This window comes from Pistacia vera, unplaced genomic scaffold (assembly GCF_008641045.1).
Source record: "Pistacia vera cultivar Batoury unplaced genomic scaffold, PisVer_v2 Contig460, whole genome shotgun sequence".
In the NCBI taxonomy this organism is placed as follows: Eukaryota; Viridiplantae; Streptophyta; class Magnoliopsida; order Sapindales; family Anacardiaceae; genus Pistacia; species Pistacia vera.
Window position 1 is genome coordinate 353,431 of NW_022196291.1, and position 25,449 is coordinate 378,879.

At 37.4% G+C, this 25,449-nt stretch overlaps 2 protein-coding genes across 2 annotated transcripts; one reads left to right on the forward strand and one right to left on the reverse strand.

Annotated features, from left to right (window-relative positions):
• Nucleotides 1–11,391: 11,391 nt before the first annotated feature.
• LOC116145252 (pentatricopeptide repeat-containing protein At5g40400) lies at nucleotides 11,392–13,723 on the forward strand. The gene has a single exon (XM_031430692.1). It carries the CDS (start codon nucleotides 11,496–11,498, stop codon nucleotides 13,407–13,409), a length of 1,914 nt encoding a protein of 637 aa, XP_031286552.1. The 5' UTR covers nucleotides 11,392–11,495; the 3' UTR covers nucleotides 13,410–13,723.
• Nucleotides 13,724–14,503: 780 nt separating this feature from the next.
• LOC116145228 (zinc finger CCCH domain-containing protein 41) lies at nucleotides 14,504–24,618 on the reverse strand. Its single transcript, XM_031430658.1, has 5 exons — nucleotides 24,282–24,618; nucleotides 18,879–19,778; nucleotides 16,778–18,019; nucleotides 15,973–16,317; nucleotides 14,504–15,194 (listed from the first exon to the last, which is right to left on the reverse strand). The coding sequence occupies exons 2-5, from the start codon at nucleotides 19,662–19,664 to the stop codon at nucleotides 14,628–14,630; spliced, it is 2,940 nt and encodes a 979-aa protein (XP_031286518.1). The 5' UTR covers nucleotides 19,665–19,778; nucleotides 24,282–24,618; the 3' UTR covers nucleotides 14,504–14,627.
• Nucleotides 24,619–25,449: the final 831 nt, after the last annotated feature.

Here is a 25,449-nt window from a genome sequence, read left to right on the forward strand (position 1 = left end):
CATGGATATCTCCGACCTCCCGGAGAAATGCCAAATTGCTCTTGCTTCTATGGTCGAGGTCAATGAGTAAAAAGAACAAGAGCCTCCCCTAGAGGACAATCAGCAAGAAACAGAAGTCCCTGAAGATCAAGCAGATGACCCAAAGGTCGGCGATCAACCAGATGACCTAGAGGTCGAGGTGGCTAAAGTTAGGGATCCTAGTGAATAGGACCAGTAATCATTCTCTCCTCTGCTAGAATAAAGTCTTTTGTGCTTATTCTTTTTTTTGATGTAGCTCCTAGTCTTCCCTTGTAAATAACTTCCAAATACATGAAAGGAACTTTTAACCACTTGTGATAGCACTTTTATAACTTAAGTACTTCACAAAACAAATATAGCATAACTGATCATAGAACTTGTAAAACCTTATAAATAACAAGATTATTAAAAACTTGAGATTACGACACAAGTAATTCTTTGAGAAGAATTGGAATAATCTTATTCATAGTATTTACAACAATGAAAACTTTACAAGTAAAAAAAAAAATGATCAAGCTATAAATAAGTTCAGAATTACTGATAATAAGGGCGAAGATGCTTAGCATTCTAAGCTCACAGCACTTTAAAACAATTAAGCCTTTTGAGGTGATATGTTCCGGGTCTGTAACGCCCCACTTGAGGTACGTAGCTAATATTTCTTCTTTTGCTCTTATTTGAGTTGGTTTATTAGTATTATTGTTTGGTTGACCTTTGATTGAGTGATATGTTGACTACTTGCCCTGAAATTGGTTGAAATAGAAGAAGTTCAGTGTTCCAAAATTCGCCGCGACGAAGAGGTGTTGAAGCCACGAGAAACTACTGGACAGTTTCGCCGCGGCGATATAATATTCTTCGCCACGGCGACGGGCCGACCAAAATGTTTGTTAAGTTTTAGATATTTTCTTTCCTAAAGGCAATTTGACCATTCTACCCCTAATTAGTAGGAAAATGAGTAAAATGTAAGGAATTTTCATGGAGACTATGTTGATATGGGGGTGTGTTTATAATGAATCAAAGGATATAGATGGAATTCCCAAGGAAAAGTAAGGGCAAAATGGGAATGCTTGTGCATAAATTTCATTAAAAGGAATTAAGTCATTGCAAACCCTTCATTCTTCTTCTCCATCGCCACTCTCCTTTCTTACTTCCTCTCAAATTCTCTTTCTTTTGTTCAAGGATTTTTAGAGGGCTTTTGGAGTGATTTGGGGTAGAAAATCAATCTAAGGCATCCTAAGGTAAGGATTCTTGCTTTGGATGTGAAGTTTTGTGAGATTTTGAGTATATTTGAATATTGAGGGTTTTTGTTCATTTGTTTAAAGAGTAGAGAAAAAGTCAAGCAAACCAAGAGAAAGGAAGAGCTAGTGAGATCTCTCCATAACAAGGTAAGTAAATCCCAACCCAAGTTGAGATTTGAGAATTTTCTTGATTAGGGTTTTTAATAGCAATTATGTATGTATGTTATATACATGTTATATGCTATGTTATTGAGTTTTAAATGGAGATTATTATTGCTTGTGGTTGTTCATACACTTCAATTGTGAGAAGTGAGATGTGGGTTGGAAATGTAGTTTGAGATGGAATTGAAGGATATTGAGAAATCCTTTTTGGAAGTGTCTTTCTTTGGCAGGAATTATGGCTATGTGAGGGAGTTTCTCCCCATTTTGGATGGTTAGAGAAAGACTTAGAATTATTGTTATAGTAGAGTTTTATTATGCACTTGAGTTGTTTGATGAAATGCCTAATAGAGGTTTGAGTATGAGTAGTGAACCTTAATTCTTGCAACATTGCATGTTGGCATTTCATAAGTGCATTAGTGGAGATGAACCATCCATAGGCATTAATTGTGCATTGAGAAGTGACCTAAGAAAGAGTAGGAAACTTTGTGTATGCACTTGCTCTATGAGTAGAGAACTTTGTGGATGCAACTACTCTAAGGGTAGAGAGAATGAGAAGTGCTAGAGTAGAGTGAATGAGAAGAGTATTAGAAATGGGTTGATGCTTTGTGATCATCACCCGACAGTTATTAGAAATGGGTTGATGCTTTGTGATCATCACCCGACAGTTATTAGAAATGGGTTGATGCTTTGTGATCGTCACCCGAAAGTCATGAGGAACGGGTAGGTGCTTTGTGGTCTCCACCCGATAGTTACGAAAACCAGGTAGGTGCTTTGTGATCCCCACTCTGTAGTCACTAAGAGCAGGTTGGTGCTGTGTGAACTCCACCCGACAGTCATGAAGAGTGAGATGGTGCTGTGTGAACGCCATCCGGCCGTACCTCCGGTAAGATGAGGCCATGACGTTTAGTAGAAAACAACAGAAAGTGTGAGGAAAGAATTAAGAGAAATACATACAGGGTTAAACAGATAGAGAGTTTACTTACTGAGCATTATTTTGTGCTCACCCCGTTATTTTCCTTTGTGGATGCAGGATCTAGGTGATGATGCAGTCGGAGGGGCGTCGGCAAGCGAGGAGCAATAGCTACACTTTTTTTCCTGTTTTTATCTTTGTAAATGGCTTTTTGTAAATGATGCTCTTTGTGTATAAAAGACTTATTACTTATAATAAAAAGAAAAGTTTTGGGCCCATTTTCTATCATTATTATGCATGCATTGTACTAGTTTACAACAGTTGTTACAGGGTCATATCACTTAGTGACACGATATGGGCCTTCCCAATTAGGCCCCAATACCCTCACACTTGGTTCTCTTATACCAAGAAGGACTTTTTTTAACACTAGGTCGCCAACCTGGAAGTCTCTTCTCCTTACTTTAGAGTCGAATAATCTTTTTACGTGCTGCTGATAGGAAGCTATCCTTAACCGAGCATTGTCACGGTGTTCTTCAACTAAGTCCAGACTTGCAGGTAAGAGTGATTCATTGTCTGTTTCATTGTACGACTCTCTCCGAAGTGAACCAGCTCCTCTTTCCACTAAGACCATTGCCTCGTAATCATATGCTAGCGAGAAAGGTGTTTTTGAAGTAGAGGTTCTCGGAGTCATTCTATATGCCCATAGAACTTCTGGGAGATCATTAGCCCAATTGCCCTTGGCTACGCCAAGTTTGGCCTTCAATGTGTGCTTGATATTCTTGTTGACAGCTTTAACTTGACCATTAGCTTGCGGTCTTGCTACTGAGACGAATTTCTTATAAATCCCCAACTCTTTGCAAAACTGCTTGAATTCCTCATTATCGAACTGTTTCCCACTATCAGAGATGAGTGTATGAGGAATCCCATAGCGGTATACTATATTCTTAAAGACGAAGTCTTTGAGCTTCTTTGTAATGATCGCGGCCAAAGGCTCTACTTCAACCCACTTAGTGAAATAATCCATGGCGACCATAACATATTTGATGCCACCTTTACGAATTGGCATGGGTCTGATAAGATCAATTCTCCACATAGAGAATGGCTAAGGATTAGTCATTGTCGTTAACTAAGTGGGAAGAAGCTCGCGGGATGTTTGCAAATCTTTGATACTTATCACACTTCTTCACAAAGTTGAAGGCATCTTCATGAAGGGCCAATAATATCCCTAGCAAATAATTTTATTTGCGAGAGATTGTGTAGTAGTGTGATTACCACATATCCCTTCATGTATCTCTCTCATGATATAGTCTGCTTCATCATCCGTTACACATCAGAGGAGGGGACTGCTAAAACCTTGTTTATACAACTGATTTCCGATGAGAGTGTAATGAACAGCTCTAGTTAGCAGAAGTCTTGCCTCAGTCTTGCTATTAGGAAGAACCCCATCTCTGAGATACTGAATAATCAGAGTCATCCAAGAAACAGACTCAGTTGTGGTTATGACTTGATCAGGTGAGCTGATGTTGGAAGCTTCAATACACTTGATTGGAATACTATTCGGAGCATCGGAGTCCAGTGATGAGGCTATCTTTTCCAAAGCTTCTGCAATAGAATTTTTATCTCTCAGGATTTGCCTAATTGTATAATGCTTGAAGGGCTCGAGTGCTGCCTTGGCTTTCTTCAAGTAACTGATCATATTCTCCCCTTTGGCTTGATATTCTCCCAGAATCTGATTGACAACCAGCTGGGAGTCACTATTAATGTCGATCATATCTGATCACATTTCTCTTGCTAGTCGCAGACCAGCAAATAGCGCCTCATATTCAGCCTTATTATTCATAGATTTGAATCCAAACTTGAGGGTTCCATAAATGCGAGTTCCTTCAGAACTGATGAGTAGAAGACCAACTCCAGCTCTTCTTTTGTTTGAAGACCCATCAATGTAAAGACTCTAGGTTGATAAGTTTCAAACAGTTTCCTAGACAACTTCATTGGCTGGCTGTTCAGATTTTCGATCTGGCTAATGAGAGAACTCCGAAATAAAGTCAGCAGCAGCCTACCCTTTAATTGTTGTTTTTAGTCTGTAATGCAAATCGAATTGACTCAATTACATAGCCCACTTAAGCAACTTACCCAAATCCTTTGGCTTCTGAAGGACCTACCTGAGTGGGTAGTTGGTTAAAACATGTTTAGTGTGGGCATGGAAGTAAGGTCGCAGCTTCTTGGAAGCGATCAGTAGCGCATAAGCTAATTGTCCCATCTCTGGATACCAAGTCTCGACGTTCAGTAGTTGTCTGCTCGTGTAATACATTGCCCACCGAATTCTATCCTCTTCCTGAATGAGAGCTGTGCTGACCACATACTGAGAGAGGACATGTAGAGACATAGGATTTCCTTGGGAAGGGGCTTGGACAGAAGAGGTGGCTTTTCGAGGTGCTCTTTTATGCTCTAGAAGGCTCACTCACACTCTGGAGTCTATTCAAATCTCTTGTTAGCCCTGAGTATATTGAAAAACAACAAACAACAATCTTTTGCTATCGATATGGAATGACTGAGAGCCGCTATTCTCCCATTCAAGCTCTGAACTTGCTTTCGATTGGTAGGACTTTTCATATCTAGGAGAGTTTGAATCTTCTCGGGGTTGACTTCAATTCCCCGATGGTTAACCATATAACACAGGAATTTCCCTAAGGATGCTCCGAACGAACACTTAAGAGATTAAGTTTCATTCTATATCTTCGAAGTACGTCGAACATTTTTGCGAGGTTAGCTATGTGATCTAAAGCGACATGCGACTTGACTAGCAGGTTATCAACATAAACCTCCATGGATTTCCCGATCTGCTCAGAAAACATACAGTTAACCAGACGCTGGTAGGTTGCCCCAACATTTTTTAGACCAAAGGGCATAACTTTATAGCAGTACAGTCTTCGATCTGTAATAAACAAGGTATACTCCTCGTCAGGCGTGTACATTGGGATCTGATTATACCCCAAGTAGGCATCCATGAAGCTTAACAGCTCGTGCCCGAAAGTAGCATCAACGAGCTGATCGATTCTAGGTAAAGGAAAATTGTCCTTCAGACAAGCTTTGTTAAGATCCGTGAAATCAACACATGTTCGCCATTTGTCATTAGGTTTCTTCACCAAAATAGGATTGGTAACCTAACTCGGGTAATGAGCCTCCCGAATAAACCCAATTGAGAGGAGTTTATCCACCTCAACCTTAAGAGCAACATAACGCTCTAGGTCTATAGCTCTCCTTTTCTAGCGAACTAGCTTGATCCCATTGTCGATGTTAAGTGCATGACATATTACATTTAGGTTGATCCCGATCATGTCAGCATGAGTCCACGCAAAAACATATATATTCTGCCTGAGGAAGCTCGTTAGGTTGGTAGCTAGCTGAGTGCTGAGATTGCTTCCGATTCTCAATACACGAGTCGAATCATTCTAGTCAACTGATACCTCAGATATACTCGCAACATACCCACTATAGGAATACTCCTCCTGAACACAAGGATCTATGTTGTCTTCCACTGGACCTAGTTGTGGTTCGATCCTGCTGATGGTCATAGCCTGCTTGGGAACGCCCACTGGCTTCCTTTTCCCTTTGCATGTCATCTGCAGTGCTCTTACATAGCAATCGTGAGATTTACATTGAAACCTTTTGACCTCTCCACACCCCGTCAAAGTGGGAAATTTCATCTTCAGATGATAGAAGGAAGTGACAAGAGGTCGTCCCAATATGCCATTGAAAGTGGATAGACAGTCTACCACTAGAAATTCTGTCATCTTGGTCACTTTGTGGGTCTCACCCAAAATGACAGGAAGTGCAATCATTCTCTTGGGAATCAAATGGTCCCCTGTAAAGCCATAGAGGGGGATAGAGGCAGGCTTCAGATCAGTCTCTTCCAATTGTATTTCCTCGAATGTTTGCTGAAATAGGATGTTCACGACGCTCCCATTATCCACCAACATTTTGTGGACTTCGCACTGACCTATTTCAGCCATAATGACGAGTACAACCTCATAAGTGTGATGTAGTTGTACTGCATCTTTCTCTGAGAAAGTAATCTCCTCCTTTTTGCACCTTAGCAGGTCGCTACGTCATGTTTCACACACTCACAAGGTCATTACGAGCTTCTTGAGCGTACTTCTCCTAAGCACCTCAAGAATTCCCCACGGAGTGTGACCTTGCAAATATAATTCTGACGAAATGGAGGCCTTTATGACCATGGCGCTTCTTCCCATCATCCTTTTCATCCTTCTCTCGAATGAGAGTTGGACCATCAATATACTCCTTAAAGTGCCCCTTTTTAATAAGGTATTCAATAACCTGCTTAAGAGCTTGGCATTCGATATGGTACTTATTGTCCCGATGATAACGGCAATACTTCTTGCTATTTCTTAAAGAAGGGGGATTTTTCATGGGCTCCAACTCTCCAAGAAAATTAACTTCTTCTGATTTATCTAGAATAGCTGATACAGATGCATTCAATGGAGTGTACTGATTCTTATCATGATCGCGATGAGGAACTTGGGCATAAGATTTCTTGGGCTCAAACCATTGTTTCTTTCCCTTTCCCTGATCGTCATTAGCTTATTTGTGATCAGGCCTTCTACTACTCTCTTCCCGGTTTTTCTCCCTCCAACTAGGAGCGCTAGTTGAAAGACCGGGGTCATGGTGATTCAAAGCAGCCACTGAATTTTCAATTCTGAGATATTTCTCAGTGAGCTTGTAGAAGCGAATGAGGGAAATATCATCCTCGGATTGCAGTTTCTTCCACAGGTCGGTTTGCGGGTAAACTCCCGCAATAATAGGAGTTCGAACTGAATCTTCGGGTGTATTAGCCACCTTATTCAGCTCTTTGTGGAACCTATCAATATAGGAATGTAGGGATTCATTCCTCTCTTGCCATATGTTGTTCAGATAGCTCAACGGCATTGAGAGCTTCCTATTAGCCTGGAAGTATCTCAAAAACAACAAACTCATATGTTGTCATGAGTTGACAGAGCATGGTGGAAGCGATCTGAACCAACGCTTGTTAGAGTAGATGCCCTAGAGCCAATCAATTATTGTAGAATTGACTCTTTGTAATAATGTTCATTAATCAATAAAAGGCATTTTATTCTATATCGCATAAATCATTATTATTGCAATATTTATAGATATATGTCCTGAAAATGGTAGAACCGTAACGAGGGTATCAAGTGTTTCAAATCTTGATAGTGAGAACCCTATGAGCACATATGGTGGCCATTCTAGAAACGTCCATAGCCCTAGTATTATTCTAAAGTAAGGGCACAGATAATACGGTAAGGTTATTATAGTGTTGAACGACCCTGTCGAAAGGCAGTGACTGATCTCACTTGTTAAGGTTGTTTGGTGACAACCTAGTGCAACACATGGGTGCTTGCTGTAGGCAAATACACCGCAGCAAGTTCACTGGATTGACCCACTAGAGGATTCCATATGGATGGTAACCCCAGTGTCTATGGAACAAATCCTCTAACGAATGGTGATGCATGTGATCCTTAGACTTGAGATCACCGGAGTGCCTTGTGCACCGATTGGTGTAGTTTGACACTAGCCTAACGCGGTTCTTTTCAGAGCTGTCAATACGGTGGTGATTGGCTGCATCAAGGAGTGTATCAAGACTATGGTGGATAGACAGAGGATTCATCACTCTCGGGTATGGGAGAAGTTATCTCATGACGCAATTCAGTATATGGCAATGACACTAAAACTATGGCCACGGTGGGATTGAGTTGTTACTCTATCCAATTTATAATGCAGGTAATTGGTCCAAAAACTGAATACATAATATTGAGAGTAACCGAAGGTTGACACTATTTCTATGCCTTCGTCTCGTCGAGATAATGTATGATGAAATGATCGAATTGCACGGTAATCATATCGTTGACAGGTAGCTACTTTGCTGAATCCAAATCTATTGGGTGGCCATGATGCCTTGCTAGGGGCCAATCTTGGTCTGTGTATAGTGAGATGATTAATTGGTGTTAATCGTGATACTATACACTGCTGGTATGATGAGGAGCCTATGGGTCACACACATAGAAGATAATTTAAGAGCCAGGAAGTTAGAAGTGCGTTTTTGTCTTTTTAGGCAAAAGGGTATTTTGGTAATTTCATAGTACAATTAAATTTGATAAGGTCGTAGCCTTTATTTAATGTATTACAAAAATTAAATAAGTGAAATTACCTTTAAATGTGTTTTCGCATATATTTAAATAAATTATTATTATTGTTAAATGTTAATATATATATATATATATTAATTGAGATAATGATGAATTAAAATAAATATCTAATTGGGAGTGTTTGGAAACAAGGAGTGTTTAGGTTGGAGCCCAAGCCTATTCCATATGGGAATAGGGCAATTAAACTTGACTATTTAAACAAAAGCTTAATTGAGAAACAAGTTAAGAAATTCATTTCATTCATTCATTGAGAGAAAGAAAACACACAACCCTTATTTCACTCTCACACGCCAGTCTTAGGTTTTGATTGAAAATCAAAATATTCTTCATTCTTCTTCTTTGTTTCTTAAGACTAAAAAGGATCTAGCAAATCCCTTTTTAGTTCCTTGTGATTATCTTCGTGTGGACTACGTCGGTTCGATGCTACACTTGGGTCGGTAGCAAAAATACGTTCAAAGACAACTTGGAGGAACCTCCAAACGTGCGTATGATTTCTTAAACCTTGAACTGATTTTTCTGCATATTTAATATATATTGTATAAACTGTAAATTTGTACCCAGATCTTGGTTCTAAGGAACAATCCATGTTGTTTATGTTTTTGTTTTTCACTGCGTAAATGGGTCATTTACTAATAGCGCTTAGCATGGGCAGTCAGAGTCACTGCTGAGCAGCGACATTTCGCCAAGTTGGAAACTTGGTGAAGCTCCATGAGGTCGTTAAACTCATAAAGATGATCCTACGGATCATAATTCTCATCAAATGCTCGCATATCGGGCATTCTAAACCTTGACGGGAGAGGAACAGTCAACACTACTGGAGAAAAGGGAGACGCCTCAACGACCTTCCCTCACTCATTCTGGTGAGCTCTAAGCTGATCTAGAGCTCATTGTAACTCCTCAATTTGAGGAAGTGGAGCCACCTGAGGATCACTTTCTACAATGAGGGTTTGCTCCTCATGATTGCGATTGAGGAAAGACCGCAAATTGGACTCTTCTTTGCCTCGACTGGAACCTCCGGCATACCTTGACACATGTTGGCTAAAGCCATGTGAAGGCATTGAATGGCTTGAGGAGTTAACTTGACCTCTGTAGAGGTCAAAACCAACCTGCGTTCGGTGGGTATTTTCCTCGCAGTGATGGTCGAAACCATCATTCTGACGATAGTGGGAATCTCTATGTCGTGCACTCTTGTGAGGGTGCCCATGTGATGTGGCTTGAGATGGCTCATGATGTGACATACCACTAAGTCGCAAAGCCACATGTATTCTACCTGCCTCACGACCAGTATTCACTAGTCCTTTCAAGCCTCTTGGCCCATTGTCAGCCACCTACTTTCTCTTATTTTTACACGCTGTAGTACGCGTGGTATGAGCTTTCGCCTGTTTCCACGCTTTAGCGTGACCTACAAGCGTTTTTAGAAATGGTACCGCCTTATCAGAATTGGGTAGTACAACCTGATCCAAACGATCTAACCTTTGGTTAAACATTTGGAGAGTATTATTGAACCTTTCCAGGTAATTCATCATAGTTGGATCGAGCTAAGAGGTCGAGGGAATGTCCGCCATGGTACCTTGAGGAATTGGAGGCACTTCGGGAGAAGTAACATCCTTTACTCGAGGGATTTCCTCATTGTTGGTGCTAGTTTGCTCGGTTTCAAAACCACAAGCCATTTATTCACAAGTAGAACTGATTGATTAGAGATTCTGAATGAAGAGCAGGTATAAAATCAAGCCCTCCTTCTATTGCCAAACTGTTGATGCATGATTTTGACACAAATGACTCACACGTGCAAAGTGTTAAGCTGATCTTAGAAATTACACGTGAATGACTATGATCAAATACAAAGACTGAATAATAAATGAGAGATATGATTTTTAAAGTTGTTCGGATGCTTAAAGCGAATCTTATGTCCACATTTCTTTTATACATGGGAGATTACAAGAGGTCGCATATAGCGAACAGAGGTACAATAACTGAGTATTCAAAGAGAATATCAAGTCAGTCTCTTTCCCGTAGGTTATCTTTGCTTTGAAAATAAATATTACAATCAGAATGAGGGTTTAGTATTAGAATCCCGAAAATGAAAGGGGCAGTCCTCTATTTATAGTAAAGGAATTCAAGATAATGATTATAAATCTGCAAGTGGGTAGGTGTCGCGCAAGTCCTTCCTTGCCTCTCATTAACTGATAACTTAAGAAATATCCTCAAATTATCTAGGCTTGGACAGGTGTGCATTCCTCAGTCACTCATAGACGAAACCTGAATCTGCTAAGTTGGTGACATCCATATTCTTTCTATCATGAAGTAACGTGGCAGCTCTTGGACGACGTAAAGTCTTCCTTAATTCTTATTGGTGTTTGCTGAGGTAGGCTAACGTCAACCTCGATTTTTTAGATAACACATGTCATCAACAGTCTCAACCATAATCTTCAAATGTGTAATATTCACAACCAAAAATTAACATTATAATTTAATGGAAAATTCATTCAAGAAAATTGAATCCAGCCCCAATATAAAAGACTGAAAATTTACTCATCGCAAAAAAAAATAAAGAGTTAATAACTAAATTCTCTTGAGATTTGATGAAACAATAAAAATTTCTATGCACATAAATTTTTTATATTAAAATAAAATGTATAAATATTTATTTATTCGTTAATGATTAAGAGATTTTTATTGTTTCAAAAATCTGAAAAAAAAAAAAAAATACTATTATACATATCCCATGCCTGGCATTTTAACTCTAAAATAAAATATAAAAAAGTTTTCCGTAGGATATCTCTTTTTTTTTTTTGTAAATTAAACCGGAACTCTTTTAGGTACCAGACTTTCACAGTCCATACTCCATACAGTATTTGGAGCAAGCAGCACGACAATAGCTTAGTTGATCCAAGTATCAAGCCCTGGACCCCTGGTACACTTCTTTCTCATTGTTGTTACCTTCTGATGAATCGAGCTTTAACTTATTCAGCAAAACAACTTCAAATGCTCCTTACCGTACCTAAAAAACCATTCTTTAACAGAAACTCTTTACTCAAACTCACCTTTTCTTCTTCTTCTTCTTCTTCTTCTTCTTCTTCTCTACCAGCCATACAAGATTCCGAGTCCAAATCACTCTCAAACCCTCTCTACCATTTTCTCCCCCAAACACAAAACCCCAACAAAATAGTCAATCTTATTAGTTCATCTCTCAATCAGAGCAAGTCTCATTTAACCCTGCTTCAGGATGACATAAAAGGCCTTCTTCCTCATCTGGGTGCTCTTGAAATTTCAAGGGTTTTGCTTCGATGCCAATCTGATTCTGTAAAAGCTCTCACTTTCTTTTACTGGGTTAAAAATGATCTGGGTATCAAGCCTACTACTCATAACTATTGTCTAATTGTCCATATATTGGCTTGGAATAAAAATTTCTCGCTAGCAATGAAATTGTTGTGTGAACTGATTGAGTTGGTGAAGGGCAGTTCAGAAAGTGTCGATGTTTTCCAGGATTTGGTTTTGCATACTGAAGATTGTAATTGGGATCCTGTTGTTTTTGATATGCTTATTAAGGCTTATACAAAAGTAGGTTTGATTAGAGAAGGTTTTAGGACTTTTAAAAAGACTATTGAGGTCGGCTTTCTTCCTAGTGTAATTGCTTGCAATTGTCTTTTAAATGGGCTGCTAAAGTCGAATTGTATTGATCAGTGTTGGCATGTGTATGAGGACATGGAGAGAACTGGGATACACCCGAATTCGTATACCTTTAATATCTTGACTCATGTTTTTTGCAAAGGTGGAGGTGTTGATAAGGTGAATGAGTTTTTGGAAAAGATGGAAGAAGAAGGGTTTGATCCAGATTTGGTGACGTATAATACGCTGATTAGTAGCTATTGTAAAAAGGGAAGGTTAACTGATGCGTTTTATTTGTATAGGATCATGTACAGGAGAAATGTGTTGCCTGATTTGGTTACATATACTGCATTGATGAATGGTCTTTGCAAAGAAGGTAATATAAAAGAGGCTCATCAGCTATTCCATCAGCTGATTCATAGAGGATTGAATCCTGATGTTGTTTCGTATAATACTCTTATTTATGGCTATTGCAAAGAGGGAAAGATACAAGAGTCGAAGTCATTGCTGTATGAGATGATAGGAAATGGGATTTTTCCAGATAATTATGCTTGCCAGGTTATTGTAGAGGGATATGGAAAAGAGGGTAGGCTGCTTTCAGCTCTAAATTTGGTTGTAGAGCTTCAGAGATTTGGAGTTTCAATTTCTAAAACTATATATAATTATCTAATAGTTGCTTTGTGTCATGAAAATCGACCATTTGCAGCTAAGAGTCTTGTGGAAAGGATTTCTCAGGAAGGTTTTGTGCCTGACATGGAAATCTACAATAAATTGATCGAGTCTCTTTGTGAAAGTGATTCTGTGACCAATGCATTTATCCTGAAAGATGAGATGGTGGATAGAAATATGAAACCAAGTCTTTTTACATATAGATCTCTGATACACTGCTTGTGTAGAACTAGCAGAAGTGAGGAGGCTTTATCCTTGTTGAGAGAAATGCTTGAATTTGGTGTGCAACCTGATGCACAGATATGCCGGGCATTAATACAGGGATACTGCAAAGAAAGGGATGTTAATAAAGCAGAATCATTACTGGGCTTCTTTGCCAAGGAGTTTCAAATTTTTGATACTGAAAGTTACAATGCAGTTTTCAGCATCGTTTCTGAAGATGGTGATCTGTCAAAGTTGATGGGGCTGCAACATAGGTTATTGAAACTGGGGTATGCACCAAATAGGCGTACATGCAAGTATGTGATCCATGGTCTATGGAAAGGAATAGAATTAGAAAAGCACAAGCTTCAGGTGGAATGAAAAATAGCGGCAACTTTTGACGGGATGACGCTTGTCTTCCCTGGATAGATGATTATAGGTTCAGTTTATCTATAGTTTACTGTGTGAAGTGGATGACAAAGTTTTGGAAGTTACTATTGCTCAACAGCAACATCAGAACAAGGTAACCTAATGACAAGTCCCCTGACTGTGTCAGATTCGTGTGATATATGGAAATGCGAATAATACTCACCAAGTGTAGTTAGTAGAGTATGCAGAATCAGTTAATATGAATCTAGAAATTTCTATCTTAAACTTATTGTATCATCCAATTTTTCAATAAAAAATTTGATTCAAAAATTTGTTTAGAACATCATTAGATGAGTGGTAATGAGCAGTGGATTGTTTTGTCTGGTAGAACAAGATATTTCTGTAAAGTTTGCCTTAAAAAATTGGATTTAGTTGAGAAAGAGTCTATGGAACTTGTTCAGATGTTTACTGATTTACCTTTCTTCAGATGCTGTAATAAAGGAATAATATTTTCGGAAATGTTTTCCGAGACTGATATAAAGGTTAGGCGTTTGAAAATTAAAAGAGTGGGAACAAAATGTTTAATTAATTTAAAATATTAATGCAAGCAAAATAAATATAAAAAAAAAGAGTTAATAGGGTCTGTTATTGTGGCTGCTAAATTCCTGTGGGCATTCAAATTTCAATCTCCAGGAACATTTCAAAGATCTATTGTTTTTCGTACTTCGTCTTACACATTATATTAAGAATGAATATGTATTTTAAATTTTAATTTAGAATTGAAAAAAGAAATGATGTCTAATTGTCTCATACCCAATGTTACGAAAGATATCATCTCTTTGATTTGATAGCGAATGGAACAAACATAATGCATACGAAGAAATTGTCACAAAAATTTCTGGATAAATTGGATATGGAATAATATCCTTCAATGTCCTTTATGTAACCATTTCATTAATTTAAACAGAATTTCTCAACTTATCCTTTACTCCTAGACATCTAAGCTGAAAGACAACACAAATTTGCCACTCAACTAACCATTATCATGGTGGCAGTCCAAAAATCCGAAAATTTCATTTTTACATATCCCATCTTGAAAAAGAACGAAAGAAGAAAAAATTATATTGGAAAATCAAATTTCAGCAGTTGCTAGAACAAGTCTCCTGAAAATTAGTATTCGACGGATTTAACATTTTACCTCACTGTACAAATCCAGCAATCAGCCCTTCCTCAACAAACATTGTCCTTGGGAGACTCTTCCTCGCCAGACATTGCGGTTGGGCTTGGCTGGGAAACTTCATGCGATTCTGCATGCTCAACACTACTTCTTCTCTCCGAATTTTCAGATTCCATATTCCCTGATGCAGCGCCTTCCTGGGAAACGATGCACACTAAGTTTTCATCTTCCTGAACATCCGCATCTGAAGATCCCTTATGAGCAGATGACGAAATTTCTGTGTCTGCAGTACCTTCCTGGGATACGTAGCAGGCTGATTTTTCTTCTTTCTGAACATCAGCATCTGAAGATCCCTTAAGAGCAGACAATGAATTTTCTCTGTTACCCAAGTCATTGCCAGAGCCACTAGACATCAGCCACGTAAACTGCAAACTGTGGCCTTGCCAGCATTTACCATTTTGAAATGCCCTCTCAGCTGAACGGCGTGTTGTGAATGCTATACGAGCCGAGCAGTTTTTCTCTGTATCTAACCCATTAACACCGTCATGGACTTCACAGTCTTCCAACTCAACAGCAGAAAGATCACCATATGAGGAAAAGTGCTCCTTCAAGACAGCAACCTGGAAGGGAATTAAGGCTTCAATTTACCTTTTGATTGAGTGTGCATACATACAGCATGAAAAAACTGATCCTAGGAGTAAGATTATGTAAACGCATTAATCAAAAAGAAAGACCACATCAGAGCATAGATACTATATTCTGACAGAAAACTGATAATTTACAGCTAAGATGCATTATAGAAGTATTTCTTACAGGATACTTGGTCTGAGGGAAGGATAACAAGCCTATGTATAGCCCAAAGAATTAGGTGCTCAATTGACTGTTCTCAAGTTCCAAGGTTAAAAGGTCTCCCAAGTCCCAATCCCTAAAAGCTTCTGTCTAGTTCCTCATATTATTGCTTGAGCAATCAAAATTACAAGGCACTCAAACTGAAATTTCTTCATAACCTTTCACAACTCATAATTATAAGGTATTACCTATATTAATGATCAATATCAACTCATATACATGCAGATCTGCAAGCATAGTAATTAAACTCAAACCTTTGATTTAGTTCTTCCTCACCCCTTTTTATTTTCATTTGTATTCCTATGTGATAAAACGTAAAAAATCTCCAATGCCTTCTCAGAGGATTATCCTAAAAGCCTTTTCTCATGCTTCACCTCCTGGGTAAAGCACATTGCCTCACAGCAAGGAGTTTATGATTCAACATCTACAAAAATTACCGAGCAAAAACTTGCCCCTACTCATAGCACAGTGAAGAAATGCACCTTATATATAGTGCATGCTACAGGGTGGAGTGTGAGGAGGGAGGGAGGGAGAGAAAGAGAGACTTACATCTGCCAAACCTGCTGGTAAAGGTGGAACAATTCTAAATGCGGTAGGTCGGTTGTCCAATTTGTATCTATTCATCAAAAATGGAGGCCCTACAGCTGCTAATGGACGAATGTGCTGCTTGAAGCTTGCAGATTCATGCAACACCAAGGCTGTGCTTGATTTGGGACTATGGGATACAACACTGTCCACTATTTTGTTCTTGTCTACCATCATTTCAGCACGTGGTGATGCCACTGCACCAGGATCAGAGGACCTTCCTGAACCTTTTGCACGATCAGCTGCTACTCCTACTTTAGGTCTCTTAGCAGCTTGCTCCATCCCCAACTCACCCTTGACTCCTCCAGACTGCAAAAAAAATAAGAAAAAAAATACCAGCCCTTGTAAAGAAATGATGTCTTCATAGGTACTTAATGAACAATTTCACATCCCAAATTTATTGGATGAATGGAAAGTAAGTTATTTGTGTACGTAATCTCTTATAAGTACACTTCTCAATACCGTAACATAAATAGAACCACTGAGTGACACTGTCATAGTAACAAAATGCAGTTTGTTTATATTTGATGAATGAATTGAATATGCGCTTTTTGGTTTTGTAAATTCATGACCCAGAACGTGATAACATGGATCTTTCAAATTTTTGGTTCAGAAACCACTAAAAATGTAAGTACACTGACATTTTAGCTCCTGTAAAAGAAAACAGTAGAAGGAATTTCCCAAAATTACAGGCATCATAAAAACATGTGAAATAATTTAGCAATATAAATATGAGTCATAATGTGAAGGTAAGGAAGATAGGTGTTACTTGTTTCTCTAGTTTGTCCAGTTTACGGCGGAAGTCATCCCGCTTCTGGTCCAGCAATTCCCGTTTCTTTCGTAGTTCCTCCTTCAACTGCTCCAGTTCCAACTTCTTTTGCAAAGGAGGTGGAACTTTGGGACTATTTGCAATGACAGGTGAAGGCTGATCAGAGGCAGGCAGAGAAACATCAGAAGCAGGGGCAGTACTACCCTTCACAGCAGCAGATTGAAGATTATTATCCTTTACTTTGTTAGCAACAGACAGATGGGCTGGGACCGAAGCCGTTGTCACACCACGAGGAGTCACAGATGCACTGGTGCCACTGCTTATGCCATCATCTGATATGCTATCACGATTAGCCCACCAGAGCTTGATAAATCGGTTACCCATAACAGCATCAGGTGCCTTTAGAGCAGCCTCTGCCTCTTCTCTTTTGGAAAACTGTACAAAAGCTCGCTCACTATTTAATGGGATATAAATGTCAACCACCTCTCCAAACTTGCGGAAATGTGAAAAAAGTGCCTCTCTTCTATTGTTTTTCTGGGGAATTCCATTGACAAATAGGGTACGCAACGCCTTTTGTGATGGTTTCCGGATATTACGCATAGTATCAATCTGTATCTTGGCAGATGCATCCATAGCTTTTGAGCCAGCATCCTCGTCAATACTCCGCTTTCCTCTGCGGAAAGCACCATGAAGGCTGGATAACGTATCTTTATCTTCCTTGGTCTCATTCTCAAGATAATCAGAGGAACTTAATGTTGCATCAGTTTTCTCTTTCACATTTGATCTATTTTTACCACCAATTCTACCCCAAACAGATGGACTTGTGCTCTGTGAAACACCAGCAGACCCAGCGATTCTCATTGGGCATTCATTATCAACACCATCACTGAACCTGACATGATGAAGATCAGAAGAATCGTCATTTAACAAAGGTTCCGTTTCATCATTAGATGACTGTAGCGCTGCAAGTGTAGATGATGTTTCAAGACCATTTTTATTCCACAGGGGTTGATCTGGATCATACAAATCAGCTCCATCTGCAGTAGCAGGATCTGAATATGCACCATTTAAGCCCAAACCATCATCAGTAATTCCAGGCTTGTTACCTTTACTATGAGCTCCTTTGGTACCCATCAATGTAGTTGAAGGAGCACCAACTGAAGGCAGAGGTCCTGGTCCAGCAGGTGTTGCCAATAGTGGTGCACTTGGAAGCGGGACAGTGAGATTAAACTGTGAAAGGCTCTGTAAATCAAAATGCAATAAATTAGACAGATGAATCCACAACCAAGCAGAAGAGATTGCAGTAATTAAATAACTATCACAGCCAGGAGAAATTTCAGCACACGATTTAATGTACAAAATAGTAAATATATCTGTTCAAAAAGTAAATATAATGTATATTCATTAATTATAGAAGAGATGATCAGAGACACACACACACACTGACACACACATATATATAATTAGAAAATGAATCTCCAGGGGAACATTTCACCAGTAACTACAGATAATCAAGCAAATGGCTAGGAGATCAGAATAATCTAGTATAAAAGTCTCCATCAATTCCGCACATCTGATGCTACTCAAGTAACAAACTTGACCCATAAGCACCAAGCAATTGGTGATCAACAGGGCTTGCGGCTTGCCTATCTTCCAGGGGCTTCTCCTCCAAATTAAATATTCAAAGACTATTAGTCATTGAAGAAATAGGAGAAAACCCAAATAACTGGAACCAACATATCCAATGTAGGATAAGTCATATTATTATTTTTTGAAAATCAAATCCACTTTTGATGTACTTGAAATTGCTCTTACCGACCATTTAGCAAGTGTTGAACAGGAAATAGCAAGGATCATAATCATCATGAGCAACTTTATACGATCTACACTTTATAAATACAAAAACCAGAGTGGACAAATAATTCTAAAATACATATGCATTCCCTGAAAAATATACTGTTCTGACTGAGATGCACTGCTAAAACCCTTTCCTCTTTCCATTTACCCAAATTTTGAAATTAACCCAAAAAATCATCCGAGTATCATGCAATGTCAAAATGCCAATGTTCCCTGGAAACAAGAAAATTAACAATATGCATACCTGAACATCTTCAACAACAATACGATTGACACCATGCTCCATCGGGCACATGTCTCCCCTCAGACAAAATCCACGCTCCTCAAAGTCTCTACACCTTTGACGTGTAATGCCCATATTCAATGAAGAACCCAAAGGCGGTCTAAGTGGCCCTTGCAAACCAATGGAATGGAGTGTATCTAAGCCACCATTTGGTAAACCTGGAATTAATCCATATGCACTCCATGATGCACTTTGTGAATTAGAAACATTAGGCAAGCCCCTTCCTGCAAAGAGACTAGGTGCAACGGGCACTGGCTGAACCATTTGAGAAGCAATATCAACAGAGCTGAACCTAGAATCACGTTGGTTCCAGGAACCAGAATCCCTCCCTCTTCCCCTTCCAGGCCCAGGGTCTCCATAATATGTTTGGTTTACCCTCATTCTTTGATTTAAATCCAAAGGTGCTCGGGATAGCGGCGCTAATCCAGGGCGTTTTCTTTCAAACTTTGCTGTAAAATCTTTCTCTAAAGAAGACATGTTATAACTTTTCCAGGATTCACTAGCTTGAGATTCATTTTCCCTAAAAGGATGCCCATTTTCAAAAGGTTTGTTGCTCTTTCTATATGGCCTTGAATATAGTTGTTCCATAGAATCTCTCTCCAAGGACTGGGACCGTGTCTCTCGCCTACGATGCTTATGGTTGCGATCATCATCATCCTCATCACTAAGTTCCTTCTCTTCAGGATCACTAACACAATCAGGTGGAGAAAGACTTGCTTGCTTAGGAGATGAAACTTTTAGCTCCATTTAATCCTCTTGTAATAAAAGGCTGTTTTATTGCATCAAAAGCTCCAAAATCTGACCAGACAGACCGACAAAACGACTTTGGTAGCCAGGACAAGTTCAGCAATTGGAGGAAACCTAGAAACAGTAAAAACGATCAAGGTAAGCAATCATAATGGATAAACAGCATTCATTGATGAAATATGTTACACCATAAACAAATTGAAAGTTGTCAATGATCCATTTGCATCAATCTAAACCCATGAGCATAAAAGCATACAAGAAAGCAAAATATTAAGAAAAGTGAATCTTAAAGTGAATCTAAATTATCAAATTCAATCAAATACAAAGTACAACCAACCATGATTACTGTGGCAAGAGATAATGGAATAGGAAAAAACATAAAGTCTATGAGGTCATTTAAATACCAAAGTACAGGAATGTCTAGTAGAAAAAAGATGTTAAAACTATTAAAAAGCAGATAATCAATCCCCAAACCACCCTGTGCCCCAAGCTTCCAGATTTACCAGGAAACTGTCCACAACATGAAGAAAATTGATGCAATCTTTGCCACAAATGAAAAAATTGATGCAGATACTGCACCATCATTCAAGAGAATCTGTGCACCCTTATTAACCATTCAACTTTGACACGATAGAATAGTTTCATCACTAGCTTTTAGACTGCTTAACAGCCAAAATACACTTGGGTCACTCAAGAAGTGAACAATACTAGCATTAGAACTACAATTGTCGGCATGCCCCACATATACAAGGTAAACTAAACCAAGTCATCTCTTACTATCCCTAGTTGATCATTTGTGTATCTTACGTCTTCAACTCAAAACATACTAGAGCTAATGTTGCTAAGGAACCTGAGAGTCTTAGTGGGAAGAAGATAAAGGAAAGGTAAAAACTGATGATACTAAAAGTTTAATCAAATAAAAAAGCAGATTTTTTCTTTCAACATAATGTGCAACAGTCTTTGTCATGTGGTTGTTTATTAACATTTGTACTACTAGCAGCAATTATGGAATTTTAAATTAAACAGACTTCACTAATGTTTCTAGAAGGCAAATGAAACCATTTAATATATTAAACAAACTATCAATATTCAAAGTGCTAGAATTGGGAAACATGATTATGGAAACAGGATCTTCCTCCTTCCCAACGGGGGTCTTTAGACGAACACTGGAACACATAAAGGGTCAACAGCAGATGGTAAGTTCATGGTAGATGAACCTATAAAAGAAGATAATTTTGCATAAATCTTAGATAGGTTCTAACAGAAAAACCTCTTTGAAAACTATATATTCAGTATCTATTAATTCTGAGCTAGTTTTCATTTCCATACAGGTTTTCCAGGGAAATAACTTTTCAAATTTCATTGCTCCTGTTGTCCAATGTACGTATACTTAGTTGTAAAACCGAAATCGTTTTAACATTTGCCGTGCATCAGGAAAGTAACGTTATAGTTTATAGCTTGTCAAGATAAAGCTGGCTTGTTAAATTAATAAATTACATGTAATAACCAAGTTATTACTTCCAAAGAAGGTGTTTTTTAAATCAATACAAGAAAATTTTAATAAACAATCATCTAATTCAAAAGTTACCCACTAATAATCAAGTACATACAAAGAAACTACCAACAAATTAACAATAGAGTCTAGACTACTATGCTATAGATATTTTATAGGGTTGACTCAGAGTTTCCACAGTTCCATCAACTTAGCAGTTATCACTCATTGTCCCTATTCTTTGCACTCGGAAAAATATATAACAGATTTGGTCCGAAAAATGTATTCAGAAACTGATATTTATAAAGTCTAGATCAGGGCAATCTGGATACCCACTGTGAAGCTGCCTATGGGTACTTAATGATATTTTTATTTTTATTTTCTTTTTTATATCGTGTATTTCATGGTGATCTTTGCCCGAGATGGCAACAAACTGCCTGCTAAATATCACAGTGATTGAGTAGTTTACCATTAAATGTTGAATCAAGAACTTTATGTAATTTCAATAATCAATCAGCTACTCACTGTCTTAGAATTATCACGTAATAATTGAAACCAGCATGGGGTAGGCACTTGGTAACAATATTTAATTCTTAAATCAAAAGCCCAATTAAGCTATTCTAAAATCATCAAGGCGTAGAGCTGAAAGCAACATTTTTTATATTTTTTGACAAGTAGGGTTGATGCAGCTGATCAACAGAAATCATTATAGTTGTAATGCATCTTTTTGTAATCTCTTAACAGGTTATAAATATATAGGTGTACTGCATCACATATCAGCAAGGCACATATGCAAGCAAAGAACCAACATGTGCCACAATGTTGAGAACTCAGGCAAATATGTTCACGAAGATGCCATTTCATATAAGTAAAAATTAATTATTCTAGTACTTCAAGAAGGTGTAGAAAGATCCACAAGTCTGTCACAAAAACTTCCCTGAGCTACTTTGAAAATTTATATGTATATATCCATTCAATATTTTTTGAGAATGTCTAGCGTGTTAAAAGTAAATCATTTAAGCCAGGGGGAAGAAGTTTTGGAATCCGTAAGAGTCAATGCAATGCAGGCCAAGTTTTACATCAACAATTGGCAGGTAAAGTCAACTATGTCACATGCCACATGAGACTTCTATAAAATACTTAATCCACCAAAGTTATCATCATTATTTATAAAAAAATAAAAATAAAAAATTTTTAAAAAGGAATAAAAAGAAAACTTGTACATACAAAATCAATTTAAATATTATTGCTCAACAACAAAAGTGTGTTAATACAATAAATCAACTGTTCCAATAATACATTGAATATCAGTGTCCGAAACACTAGTTGTGTCCATGTCAGTAAGTCAAAGTTATGCATCCTTAACTAGTGGAAAACCTCCTACATGCTATTGTCATTTTATTAAAAAAAGCACTAGTATTTCACATTGCAAATCATAGAAAGTTTTAGGTAATAATGTTTTCCTTCAGACTCATACCATAAATTACAAGATTAAAACAAACCACAAACACGTATTTCACAAAATTTTTAAGTTAATACGTGCAAAAACTATCATCTTTAAAATACTAGGGAAGTAATTCTTCTAAGTAGGGAAAGGTAATAAAGAACGGATGTAAGTAAGAACTAGAAGGCCCAACATCATTTATTGTCATTGCACCTCTTCAAAATATATCGAATCAACTATTGCAGTGTAATCAATATCATCTTACTCAGAAAGAAAAAATGAGGCAGCAAGATTTTGATTTCATCCAGAATAACATTGTACAGCCACGTCTAACATACTCTTTAATATTTTTTTACTCTAAATAAAAAAACCCTTTATATCAGCAAAAAATTTCATTCTTCCACTTTCATGTCATTTTGCAGTTCCAATTCAAAATTTAGCAACTAGGAAGGAAATATGGTTCAAAATGTTTTGTCTTCTAATATACAATTAATGTTCTACTAAAAAGAGACAATGCTTGAGGCTTCTAAAGCATGTTTTCAAATGTCCATACAGCTCAACTCTTGCTTTTGCCAGTTCATATCATGCTAATGACAAACTTGATAATTAGGTTACCAAATACAAATGCTAAAAATCAATCATGACGAACTTATATTAGTATCAACTAATACGTAAAAATCAATTGAATTCCTTACAAAAAACACAAGTCCAAATCTAAGTGATAGTGAGCCTCAGATCATTAAATAAAGCACTACCAAGTAAACTTGTTTTCCAGTGCCGTTTTCTTGGTAGATAACAACTTAGCATCATAAAACACACAATACAAATCCAATAATCTGTACTACACAAAGAATACGACCAATGCCCAAGAAAACAAAACACAAAAGTACACAAAAGTAGGGCCAAAATCATATATCCCAAATGACAAGCTACGTGGACACCGCTAAAGACAAACCTTATAAAGATACAATACACACAAAATCATCACCATTCACTCCTTTTAAACACGAGACGCAATTCCGAAATGAGTATATAAAATAAATGGTAATAAAAGCATATCTACTTGGAGCATACACTATTGGTAAGCTTCTCATTAGTGACATTGACAAAAACAGAACCAAACATATAAAAATGACTGCGATTACCACAAATTTCTATCGATTGAAACATAATAACACACAACTAATTACCTAGTATAAAAATGTTTACACACTACACTTGAGCAAGACACAGTCTAAGTCAATATACTCCAGCTTTGAAAGATGCAAGATCGCGCGCGCGCGAAAACTAACAGCTTTTCAAAGCACATTCAAAGATTGCTAACGGCACCGAAACTTGTTACACTTATGAATAACTAGAATCACATTCCAATCTCTAAAAACAATCTTGAAGCTACTTGAACCTACAATCATACAAAAATATTCAGAAACACAATATTAAATAAAATAAACTAAGAATTAAAGCCTAAACTGTAAAAAAATAATCAACAAGATTGTTTTAACAAATTGAGATATGCACATAAACATATACCATCAAAATGAGTGACTAGACGGATTAATTCACGAAATTAGGCAACAAAATTTCATAAATCATTAAATTAAAGACAATAAGCTAGGTCTAGTATTACGAATTAATGTAGAATGAAAATAAATAAATAAGCGAAAATAAATAAATATCTTACAGAAATTTCTAGAAGAATTGAATGAAGGAAGGCGTTCAGCACCTTCATTCAATTAGAAATTGATTCCGGGAGAGCGTTGAATAGAGAGGACCGTAATCAGGCGGCGGAGGAGGGCATTTCGGGAAGAGAAAAAAAAAATTGTCGTCAGAGAGGAGGGGCAGGATCGTAAATAAGGAGGTAACCAAGGGGGCAATTGGAGATAGAGAAGGTTTTGGTGAGTGTGAGTTTTGGTTTGTTTTGTTTAATTGTTTGTTTGTTTTGGGGTTTGAAGCTGTAAAAGAGCAACGCAGGATTTTTGCAGGTGAGAGACGACGGTCTGTACCGAAAATGAATTTAATAAATAATAAAACCAAGTGAGGACGATAACGAGAACGGGAAAATTATACTCTATTCCCACGAGTTCTCTCATAAATTCATTAAGGCCCTTTAACGGGAAGGGAAAAGTTTAGTTTAATCCCATGGGTTCTCTTAAATTCATAAAGGCCCTTAAGCTATATATGCATATATTAATATATATAATGTCGTTCTACCGAGTAACTGAGCCAAATCATTTCTTTTAATGTGGGAATGGACTTATTTGGTAATTATTTAATTATTTAATTTATGGTGGACACAATTATTACCAAATTTTACAATTCATATGGGTTTGTATGTTTCATTTTATTAGGGATTATTTAATGGTGGTCATTTTGATAATAATAAATGAAAAAAAAATTGAAATTAATAATCCAGTGGGGAATGTTTTAGGTAGTTTCAAATAGTTTCTTAAAAGATATGTTTTATGTATTTATGTTTATATTGTTTTAATGAAATAAAAACATTTCCTTATATATGATTTTTCTTTTTATAAAAACACGCTTAAATACATCTTAGAAATACAACTAAATAGATAATAGATACTTGTGTCTGAGTTCTTTTTCAAGAATTGCTCTTTTACTTTTCTTTGGTATAAAAGTAGTGTCAAACACACTTGTAATCGAGATCTATTACAAAGTCGATCAATTCTAATATTTATAAGTAAATATAGTTTCCATATACATTCTAGTAGTGTTGGTCCAATGACTTACAAGCAATATAAGAACAGAGAATATATATAGCATTGTTTAACTTGGTTAAATTCTAATTTAATACTCTTTTTACTCTCTACATGTTTATTATGCATGATTTA

Excerpts from the sequence above, each read along its gene's own strand:
- LOC116145228 (XM_031430658.1), bottom strand. The coding sequence starts at position 19,664 with ATGGAGCTAAAAGTTTCATCTCCTAAGCAAGCAAGTCTTTCTCCACCT. Across the intron at positions 16,318-16,777 it reads TGGACAAACTAGAGAAACAA|TCTGGAGGAGTCAAGGGTGA; the intron begins GTAACACCTATC and ends TTTTTTTTGCAG. Across the intron at positions 15,195-15,972 it reads TACCAGCAGGTTTGGCAGAT|GTTGCTGTCTTGAAGGAGCA; the intron begins GTAAGTCTCTCT and ends ATTCCCTTCCAG.
- LOC116145252 (XM_031430692.1), top strand. The coding sequence starts at position 11,496 with ATGAATCGAGCTTTAACTTATTCAGCAAAACAACTTCAAATGCTCCTT.